The 11,985-nt window shown below is 34.8% G+C and overlaps 1 protein-coding gene across 1 annotated transcript in view; it reads right to left on the bottom strand.

Annotated features, from left to right (window-relative positions):
* LOC106879895 (WD repeat-containing protein 35) overlaps positions 1–11,985 on the bottom strand; it is a 130,565-nt gene that overhangs the window by 3,842 nt on the left and 114,738 nt on the right. The window contains exons 28-31 of the mRNA XM_089358408.1: positions 10,111–10,243; positions 8,211–8,297; positions 6,109–6,238; positions 966–1,034 (exon numbers count right to left, since the gene is read on the bottom strand). Coding sequence (XP_089214534.1) covers positions 966–1,034; positions 6,109–6,238; positions 8,211–8,297; positions 10,111–10,243 — 419 coding nt within the window. The remainder of the gene's footprint in view (positions 1–965; positions 1,035–6,108; positions 6,239–8,210; positions 8,298–10,110; positions 10,244–11,985) is intronic.

Below are 11,985 nucleotides of genomic sequence, written 5' to 3'. Positions count from 1 at the left end.
TGATCTGGCAATGTTTCTACAGCTGGATACCCTTCCTAATACCAACCACTCTGAGAATGTAGTGGCTGCTTTTTATGTGCCACCAGCACAGGAGCCAGTCAGAGGGTACTAGCATTGACCATGTTCAGATGGTGCTTTTTACGTGCCACCGGCAAAGGAGCCAGTCAATGTATATATGTATGTGTCTGTGTGTATATATATATATATATATATATATATATATATATATTGGAATGAGTCTTCAACAATGCATTGGATAAATAATTTTTTTATTTGTGAAATAAGGCTACCGTTGGTTTCATGTTAAGAAGAGTAGGAGAATATCCAAGTACCTTAACAATCTTTCAAGGCGATCACATGGAGAAAGGTGTTCGCCCCCATTTTGGAAAACAGGCGACACCGTTCTCCATGTGATTGGCTTGAAAAAGTGTAAAGGTACTTGGATCCTACTCTTCTTAACATGAAACCAATGGTAGCCTTAATTCCCAAATAAGGAAATTATATATATATATATATATATATATATATATATATATATATATATAAACTGTATGTCCCCTCCCCTGTAACTTCAGAGGATAAAATCACAAGTTCTCCACGAATCCAAGAAGCTATTTATCATTCATCTGAAGAGCAGTGTTTTGATTTGTTACAAATTATTAGGTAACATCCTGGACTTGTGTATGCCTGTATTGATTGCAAACAAGACTTAACTCATCATCATCCTCATCACCAAAACCACCACCGCTACCACCAACAGCAACACCACCACTGCCACCATCATCTCCATTGTTTTAACATCCATTTTTCCATGCTTGCCTGGACCAGATGACAGTACATTAGGGCAGGGTTTTCTATAGCCAGGTACCCCTTTCTTACACCAATCTTCTAGTTCCAAACAAGGTAATAGAAATACTTCAATGCCTGAGGCCACAGACTTAGAAATAGCAGCAATAAACACTTACCAATCAGGCATGGTAGATGAACAGCTGGGACACTCAACCTGATTGTATTTGGAATCCTTTGGAGTGTGTCTGAAAATAAAAAACAAAAAAAAAAAGATTTCAATAATTCAATAAATTCTTTTAGAAATCCTCAAACAAAAATGTTTCTTGCAGCCGGTGTTCCTCCAAACTCTCCTGTTCCACTTCAATTACTTGTTCAATGTTTCTCTCTCTTTATAATTTAGTTGAGAATTAGAGACAATACGATTGTCATTCTAGCTAATTGGAACTACAAAAGAAAAATTGCATTGATAATGGAAGCAGACAACATTCCTGCATTAATGCAAAGATAATTAAATCATGTCAGCCTCCTGAAACTTATTGTTTTGAGTCTTAGGACTCATAGAGATGGTTATCCAGTTTCCATGCAAGGGACCATGATCACAACAATCCTCTTGAGCGGGATGTCAGTTCATTGTAAGATTACTCATTTACAGCTGAATGAACTGGGGCAGAGTGAAATGAAGGGTTTTGTTCAAGAACACAATGCACTGCTTGATCCAGGAATCAAACTCATGATCTTGCAATCACAAGTGCAATACTCTAATCCCTAGGCCACATGCCTTCCCAATAATTATATCACATCACCATTAATATAAAAATGACAATTTGCCATCAGATAAAGCAGATAAATGACGAAGTTTCTTTTATCATGGAAGAAGCCTCAAAGCTGAACATTAAGATTATCTTAAGATCATTTATTTGAAATATGAAAGTGATAAGGAAGATGATCCTGATTTCATGGTCTTAAATCTTCTTGAGTTGTCTGATTAGGAAGCTGCAACAATTAGTAAACATCTATTGAACTGTTGTCTCATCAGCCATAAGTTTAATGGTACTTACTTGAAATAAAAACCTTGTGGTCTTTGGTTGGTATAAAACCCTGTCTTGCAACAATTCCTCCTTGTTGTCATCATCCCCATATAACATCCATATTCTATGCTGAAATGGATTTCATGGTTTGATAGGGTCCAACTAACTAGAGGGCTGCACAGGCTTCAAAGTCTCTTTTGGCATTAATGAAGTCACAAAGTAACTTGCACGACAAGACCTCCACGAAGGAATATTACCCTGATGTTGTAATTTGACACTCTCTTTATCCTTTTTAATATCAATCCATCTAGGACTGCCCCCGGTTCCCTGATAAAAACTTCCTGTTTTAAAGGAATCTGAATTAAAGCCCTCTATCAAAATTGCATGTTAATTTATGCTCCAAACACCACCTTAATAGTAACAAAGTTGTTTTATTAAATTCTATGTTATTTTCCATATTAATTGAAACAATGACGGAAATGTTAACAAAAGGATTAAGCAGACCTTTGTTCAAAGGTATCCCAGCCATGATTATCAAGTCATTTTTTAAATTTAATAACAGTAAGTCTCAAACTACATCATCCAATAATGGTAAAGTGTAATTTAACTTTTTTGATACAACTCTACCTGAGATTATCCCTGGTTCTTCTGTGATACAAATTCCTTGTTTAAAAGTGATCTAAGTTAAAAACCTTCCATCAAGATTTCACACTAATTTATTATGTCTCAAGCACTGGCTTAAAAACAACAAAGTTATTTTACTAAATTTTTCATTATTTTCAAAATTAATTGAGAGAAAAGTAGTATGATTCAACAGAAATATGCTAACAAAAGGGTTTTTCACTGATTACAAGTTGCAGTAAGCAACTTGGTGAGAAAGAAGTTCATGGAAGAGTGAGAGACAGGATTCAGTCAAATAAACTTGATGAAGATGGTGATGATGATGACAACATCACCATTGCTGCCGCCACCGCCGTCACTGCCACCACCACCACCACCACCACCACATCTCCTGTGAATTCTCATCAATCATTTGTCAGCATTTATGCCTGTTAGACTCCACACACAGAGACTTCTTGAGTTCAGTGGAAGCCTGGTTTAAAAGTCACATCATGGCTACACTACCACTGAGCAGTAAATGGCGCCAAGACAAGTATTGCTTCAGATTCCTGAATCTAAATTATCCTTGACCTATTGTGATGTTTATTCTTCAAAGACCACAATTAGTATGTAGATAATTACTTTCTAAATTTGTAAAATAAATTATTGCTATTATTTTTATTTGCTTGCTTTATAATTACATTTTATGTTAATTAATGAGTGCAAGTTGCACTGTGCAACCATGCAATACTTTCTTATATGATTAAGTAAAACTGGTGTTACCAGTCATGGGAGATACCAGAAAATATGGCATGCATATAATAATTATAATTTAAATTTCATCAAATTTCTTGGTGCGTATACAAAATAAATACTAATTTTCAAAGAAAAATATTTATTACCTTAAAATTAAATTAAATAAAACAAACCAATGACATCTTTTCTCTTTTATCTTTCACTTGTTTCAGTCATTAGACTGCGGCCATGCCAGGGCATCGCCTTGAAGAATTTTAGTTTAGTTGAACGAATTGACGCCAGTATTTATTTTGAAGTCTGGTACTTTTTCTATTGGTCTCTTTTGTTGAACTGCTTTGAAATAATTATGACAGTCAAGATGGCCTTTCTACATTTAACCCTTTTGATACCAGCCTACCCGAGACTGTCCTTAGTTCTGTGATACAAACTTTCTGATTTAATCCTTTAGCATTTACATTATTCTGTGAAATGTCATACTTATTTATTCACATTGTTTTGAATTAATCATGCTTTATCACATGGCTTTGAGATTTTGATGGCAATGTCATCATCGTCATCACCGTCATCATTTAACATCTGTTTTCCATGCTGGTATGAGTTCAACAGTTTGACAGGCATTAGCAAACTGGAGAGCTGCACCAGGCTTCAACTGTCTATTTTAGCATGGTTTCTACAGCTGGATGCACTTCCTAATGCCAACTACTTTACAGAGTGTACTGGGTGATTTTTACATGGCACCAGCACCAGTGCTTTATATGTGGCACCAGCATGGGTGTTTTTTACATGACTATATTTTTAGAATGACATTGTAGGATAGGTGCAAGAGGCTGGACCTAGTTGGTATGAACATAAAACAGGGAAAATAGCTTGGTCAGATATGTCTGGTTTAAATGTTAAAGGGTTAAAGTGATCTAAATTAGAATCTTCCATCAAAACTTCATTTTAATTTATGTTTCAAACACCAGCTTAAAAAATGACAAAATTATTTTACTAAATTCTTCATTATTTTCAAAATTAATTGAAACAATGGCAATGTATTTCAACAATAATATGGTTAAGCAAAGCAATTTTCATAGGTACTCCAGCCATGACCATCCAATCATTTTATTATTTAATCACAGTAATTCCCAGACTACAATACCCAATGAGGTTAGAGTGTGATTTCACCCTTTTCGTATCTATGTACCTGAGATTCGTTCTATGATACAAAATCCCTATTAAAATTCCTGTTAAATTAAAAACTTCCATCAAAATTTCATGTTAATTTATGTTCCAAATACCACCTTAATTGTAGGTATGGATAGACACTGGCTTGGTTGTGTGGTTAAGAAGTTTGCTTCCCAACTACATGGTCTCAGGTTCAGTCCCAATGCACAGCACCTAGGCCGACCAAAACTCTCTGAGTGGATTTGGTACAAAGAAACTGGAAGAAGTCCATCATGTGTGTGTGTGTGTGTGTGTGTGTGTGTGTGTGTCCTTGTTTAGACATTATGCGACAGTTGGAAATGAGCATCACCGTCAAACAAATGACGTCGTTCATTTCCAATTTTCCATGAAAAGATAACACATCTGGCCACAGAATATATTAGCTTGCTTGGCAACAGGTGAAGGTCAGCAACAGGAAGAGCAACCAGTCATAGGAAATCTGCGAGCATGGAAAAGTGGACATTAGATGAGGATGATGATGATGATATCAAAAGGCAGTGTGTCTCAACATAAATATGGCCATAAAAATGTAAAATATTTGAGCTGTCTGTATAGAGTCTTTATAACACTTGCTAGTAGCTTGTTATGACATATATAACACCTCAATACGATGCCCCTGCACAGTACTTGAAAACATCTGTACAAGCTGAATGATACACAAAATATTTGAAATCAAGACTGCACCACCATATATTTCATATTTTAACCATTTGTTTTAACCAATTAATTAGTAAATTCCAATGCTTCAAACATTAACTGTATTGCACTCATGTTCTAGATATTTCACTTCAATAAATCTCTTGTATACAGACACATACAGCTGTGTGTGTGTGTGTGTGTGTGGGGAGGTTTCTTACATTTTTTCAAGACTGGATGCAACCTCCTGCCACTTCAAAATTTCAGAATGTCAAAACTCTATGTAATAGACTTCCATTTAAATTGTATATCTGAGACCGTCATCATCATCATCATCACCATAATAACCATCACAAATTTCAAAATCCCTGTAATGCAGTAGTTCTCAACCAATTCTTATCTATGGACCCCTTGACTCTTTTTATTACTATTTTATTGTGGTGGACCCCCACCACCACCACCACCAGCCATTCAATGTTTAAAAAGTGGTTCTATAGACTTCTTTCAAAATCCCTATTTTGTTAATCACACATTCACTCATGTAGATTGAACTCTGTTAAAAACATTAGAGAAAGAAACCTGGCTGTTTCTCGCAATAAATACATCAAAATCAAAATTTTTCATGGACCCTTAAAATGTTACTGTGGATTCCCAATTTACTATTTTTCTAGCGTGGACCTCCTAAAATCTTACATGGACCTCCAAGGGTCATATGGACTCTGGTTGAAAACCCCTACTGTAATAAGTAATGGACACTTCTGACAAAAAACGATGAAACAAATTTTTTTTTTTAATTACAACTCAACTTAATTTCATATCAACACTCTAAACATGATGAGAGCTGGTAGTCACTTTATTCCTGCAAACTATGGATTTCCAAGTATAGTAAGAAACAACTCTTTCGCCAATATAACAGCAATGTATTTAAGGAAGATTGTTGCCACTTACTGCTACCATACTTTCAGACAAATGACTCTCTTGTGTCATAAAGAATTAAGTATGACATTCATTCTTTTCATATCAATTTCCTATCTTACAGATACAAGAACAAAATGAAATATGAAAAATACTAAATGATTTTAAAGTTTCCAACCTGGAAAATACTTCAAATGCCATCTCTTCATATTGTTTTCTTTGGGCTGGATCCAAGGTTTCCAAAGATTCGAGTTTTATAAAAGCTTTTGAACAAGTACCAAATGCACAGTTTGCATATGCTGCCAATGCTGTGAAGATTTATAGAAAGGTAGGCAGAGAGATAGAATGATAGAGAGATGAGGTTAGACAGAGAGATATATATACACACACATAAATAAAAATAAGTACACACACAAATAAAAATGAATACACATACGTATAAAAATAAATACACACACATTTATAAAAAAAATAAATACACACATATATAAATAAAAATAAATACATACACAAGCATAAATAAAAATAAATACACACATATAAATAAAAACAAATACACACATATATAAATAAAAATAAATACACACACATATATAAATAAAAATAAATACACACACATAAATAAAAATAAATACATACATATATAAATAAAAATAAATACATATACACAAATAAAAATAAATACACACACAGAGATATGTATCATCATCATTTCACATCCATGTTCCATACTGGCATGAATTGGATGGTTTGACAGAATTTAACAAGGACTGCACCTAGCTCCAATGTCTTCTTTGGCATGGTTTCTACATCTGTATGCTCCTCCTAATGCCTACCACTTTATGGAGTGTACATGGTACTTTTTCCATGTCATTAGCACTAACTGATGATCACTTCATAACCTGCAAAAGTTAAGGGCCTGTGGTGGCCCCTACAACTAAGGGAGAACAGAAGAGAGAATGGGCAATGATCCTAGATAGAGGGATGAGGGAAGGTAAGCGGAGAAGAGGGGAGAGTATGGTAGGGAATGAGGGAGCAGGAAGGAAGAATTAGGTTGAGAGAAAGGGAGGGATAGAAGAAAAGGTGATAGAATGAGTTTTGTAAGGGAGGTGGGGGTCTAGAGCTATTCAACATTACAAGGGATGAGTGTGGACAAAAAGTGTCAGGGAGAGGAGACAGATAGGAAGCAATAGATTTGGGTGGAGAGGGATCTTGAGAGAGTCATTGAAGGAGCAATAGATATTGGGGGGGTCATGAGCAATAGATATTTGCGTTCAGAGAAGGGGAAAGATGAGAAAGGGTGTTAAGGAGGCAGAGAGGCTGAGGGGTGGAGAGAGCCGACCGAAGCTTTGTGATTGAATTTGGTAGGCAGAAGTTACTGCTGTGTGTGTATATGTCTGCGTATGTGCTTGTGCCTCTCTCCCAGAGAGTGAGAGAGGGAATATATATATATATATATATATATATATATATATATATATATATATATATATATATATATATATATATACGTACATACATACATATACACATATACATACATGTGTGTTTGTGTGTTTGTGTGTGTATTCTCCTCGAAAACAGAGAGGAGAACCAAAGTTCCCATGTGGCAGGCTTGATAATTGTCAAGAGATTTCTCTTTACATGAAACCATTAGTAGCCCTGTTAATCCACAAATAAAGAATATTTATCCACCAATGCAGAGTTGAGCACTCATTCTTACTGGTTTGACATTAGCAAATATATATATATGGACACACACACACACATACACAGAAATATATATACATATATATGTATGAATAGACTTACATACATACAGATATATTTATGTATAATTATTTGTTGACAATTTTCTTTCCGTTTCCATCAACCATATTCTCTAACAAAGCCTTGGTCCTCCCAAGGTTTCAACAGAAGGCACTTGCTCCAAGCACTGCACAGGAAGAAAATTAAATTCTTCAGTAGTGACCCAATGAATCAGTTGGTTCAGGCATTAACCATCAGCAAATTTTTGCAAGTCTTCAACTTTGAAATTTTTAATATTGTAAAATAGGGTGACAATGGGTTTGGCAGTGTCATAGTGGATAGAATATAAAAATGGTTATTTTCATCTGTCAGCATAAACAGTCAACAAATAGGCTTACAGCCATATTTCCAAACAACCGATACGGCGCCTTCACACAATTTCTTTGACTTTTTAGCAAACAAAACAAACAAACATGGAATAGTATATGGGCGAAGTTATCCAAATATTTTTCTGCAAAAGAACGTACTCACCGAGCAAAGAATAGATGTCGACAGGATCAAGGACGTCTTCATAATCTCGTAAAACCAAAGCGGTCTTCATTGCTGAATCAACATAGCCTTAAACAAGAAGAGAAGAATGAATAGTTCTTTGGGGAGAACAGAAAACTGCAATGAATGTATGCATGCAGAAACATATATATTCATACATACGTATGTATTTATACATATACATACACACACACACATATATATATATATATATATATATATATATATATACACACACACACAGGTACATATATATATGTATATATATATATATATATATATACACATATATATGTTTATATGTATATACACACTTATACATACACATACACAAAGCTAAATACTATATATGTGCAAAAGTAGGAATAATGAAGAAATTATATATATATATATACATATATATACACGTGCACACATACAGGAATATACATACATTTATGTATCTACCTATCTTTCTATTGACTTAGCTCTGTGTGTGTGTGTGTGTGTGTCATTGTTTTGACGTCATGTGATGGTGTTAAGTGAGTATCACCATCATACAAATGATGCTGTTTGTGAAAAACATGTGTGGACAAGGGGAAATATTACCTTGCTAGGAAACAAGTGAGGGCTTCTAGCCTTAGAAAATCTGTCTCAACAAATTCCATCTGACCCATGGAAGCATGGGAAAATGGGCGTTAAATGATGATGATGAAACCACCCTATATATATATCTAACAATTAAAATTACTGAACATCAGATAAGGTCTCTGTATTTTTCTCCTTTGTCATAGTAATCCCTGTGGTGTAGCCATCTGGTTTCACCAGTCCTCAGTCAAATCGTCCAACCCATGCTAGCATGGAAAGCGGACGTTAAACGATGATGATCACATCATCATTATACCTTCATTATGAGTTCTTAGGAAATTTTACCAAATGAAAGAAAATTGATAATGTAACAACGTCAACCCTTTTTGAGACTGCTCTTGGTCCTGATATAACTTCCTCTTAAAGTGATCTAAATTAAAACCTTCCATCAAAATTTCATGTTAATTTATGTTCCAAACAAAAGGGTTACTAACGACAAAGTTAACTAAATTCATTATTTGCAAAGTATACTGAGAGCGTTTTTCATGACACTAACACAAAAGAAGTTCAATAAAAGGACCTCAGAACTTTATGCATTCTCTGCTCAGTGATCTGACCATTTTATGGAATATACTGTGGTTATTTTGTGGTACCAGCTCCAGAGATGGTCACTTTGATGGAGTGTGAGTTGTTGCCTGGCATCAGTGGAAGAATGGGTCTGTCTTGTAGAGACTATTCAGAGCTCATACATGTAAACCAAACAGAGGGAGGGGCAAAACCAACAGCAAGGTTGTAAGTGAATGAGGGAAACAAGTAAGTGCTAAGTGTATGCAATAACTTTGGGTGTGTACATTTGATCAGATGACCAAGAAAGAGGATTAGAAGAGAGGGCAATGATGTGAGAAGGGCCTGGATGACTAAGTAGGAGAAAGAAAAAAGCAGTGGTATGATGTAAGTGGCAAGGATATTTTAGAACAGCAGAGGTGGACAATGATGAGAGATGTGTGGTGGGGCCAATAAGGATTAGAGAGTGATTTGGCAATGCCAGATATGGTAAAAATACAAGGGTGGGATGATGGGGTAAGATACAGATTAGGTTATAGGTGTAAATAGAAGTGGCACTATGAGAGAGTACATGGGACAGTGTGATGGCTTATAAGACCATATTTTTATCTTTAAGATAAAAGGGTATGACTTGAGGGAGATTTGACTGCTATTTCAAGCATGATAAGTGATCACATAAAGACTTTCTTTGTTAGTTCAAAGGGTTATGTCTTGTTAGTTTTGGTGACATTATTTTTGAATATTCGTTTACCTGTCTGCAGCTGTGTCTGTGCTAATATATAAAAATGGTAAGCCTCAGCATGGTGCCATCCGTTATCAATAAGGTGACTGTCACTCATAGATGCTGTATCTTCTTGGAGGATTCCTTCCAATGGTGTAGATACCTGCAGCAGGAAAACCAAAATTAGAAGGCATTTGTCTATTGATTTGTTAACAAATATATGATAAATAAGTTGAGAAGATTGGAAGTAATAAGGAAACAATCAATAAATATATTAAAAAAATTTAAGGGAAATAACTCAAATGGGCCAATGGTATGAATTTAGAGAACAGATTTTCTGATGAAGGGTGATAACCTGAATTTGCATAATCAAATTTGAATACTGTCAGACATCACTTCCTTTCACTTGATCCACTTCTAATGAATCCATCCACCTCATTCTTATCATTGTCCCCTCACACTCATATTTACCATCAGCCCCTTTCTATCCTTTATTCATTATCCACTACATTCACCCCTACTGCTATTTCTAACCCACACTTCCGACTTTTACCCAACCTCAACATCTGTCCCCAGACAAGGTTCCAGTCACCACTGTACTACTCTCTGACACCTTGTCGCTACCAATTTTTGCATGTGAAAGGATATGGTCGGGTGACTGGGGTGTTAGTCTTGCAATCATAAAGCAGTATTTCAATTACTGGACCAGGAAGCAAAGGTGGGAGGGGGCATCCTGTGTACTTCAGCAAGATACTTCATTTTCACAAAACACCAGGTTACTCACATGAAAATAAGTACCAGCCAACTACTGGTGCATTCACGTCTTCAATTAGTTATTAGATACTTGATGCTTTGCTACGTCAAGGGGGAGAAAGCCAAGGAGGTGTGGTGACTACACATGCAGCTAAAATGATTAATGAAGGCATGGTACAAACTACCAAACCATAATCAAACATCTTTATTAAAATCTTAACTAAAATGTGTGTGTGAATGTCTGTGTATGTTTATATTCATATATGTATGTATATGTATCTCTCTCTCTCTCTCTCCATATGTATGTATGTATATATATACATAATTAAACAAATAAACAAGTAAATTGACACAATACAATGTCTGCAAGTTGATGAATACCACCTATTAACCCCCTCCATTTTCTTATTGCTATGTATATACATATATATATACATACATATATGTATACATACATACATACATACACACACACACACACACACACATATATATATATATATATATATATATATATATATATATATACATACATACATATATATATACATACATACATACATACATATATATATATATACACACACATATATGCATATATATATTTATATATAAACACACACACACACACAATATTTGTTCTTTTCCATTGTTCCTACCATTTTAATTTGATTTTCACAACATATGTGTGTATGCATATATGTGTATTTACAGATATATTATATATATATATATATTTTTTTTCTCTCCGACTATTTTTTTCTCTTCTACTATTTTCTCTCTTCTATTTATTCTATATCCTTTCAAAATTTCTCCCAGGCATTACCCATTACAATTCGTCTTTGCCTAGCGGCCCTTAATGTCTATCATCATCCATTGTTTATTCTGTACATCCACTCTGGTGTCGTTTGTTCATTCAAAGCCCTAACTCTCCATAAATTTTATATTTTTCAAATTTCTGAATGCTGCTTTCTTATGAAGTTTTCCTGTCTTGTTGAAAGCTCAAAACAGGTCGTAATAAACAGTCGACAACTGACGAGGAGTTAGACTTCCTGTGGTATTTTGTCCTGTACTTATCTTTCATGTTTTTACATATTTTTCACTTTCTGGTTGGTGATGTCCTGTACTTAATGTGTATTTTTAATTATTTTA

The sequence above is a fragment of the Octopus bimaculoides genome, chromosome 10 (genome assembly GCF_046866305.1).
Source record: "Octopus bimaculoides isolate indiv1 chromosome 10, ASM4686630v1, whole genome shotgun sequence".
Lineage (NCBI taxonomy): Eukaryota > Metazoa > Mollusca > Cephalopoda > Octopoda > Octopodidae > Octopus > Octopus bimaculoides.
This window is presented reverse-complemented; position numbering and strand designations above follow the sequence as displayed.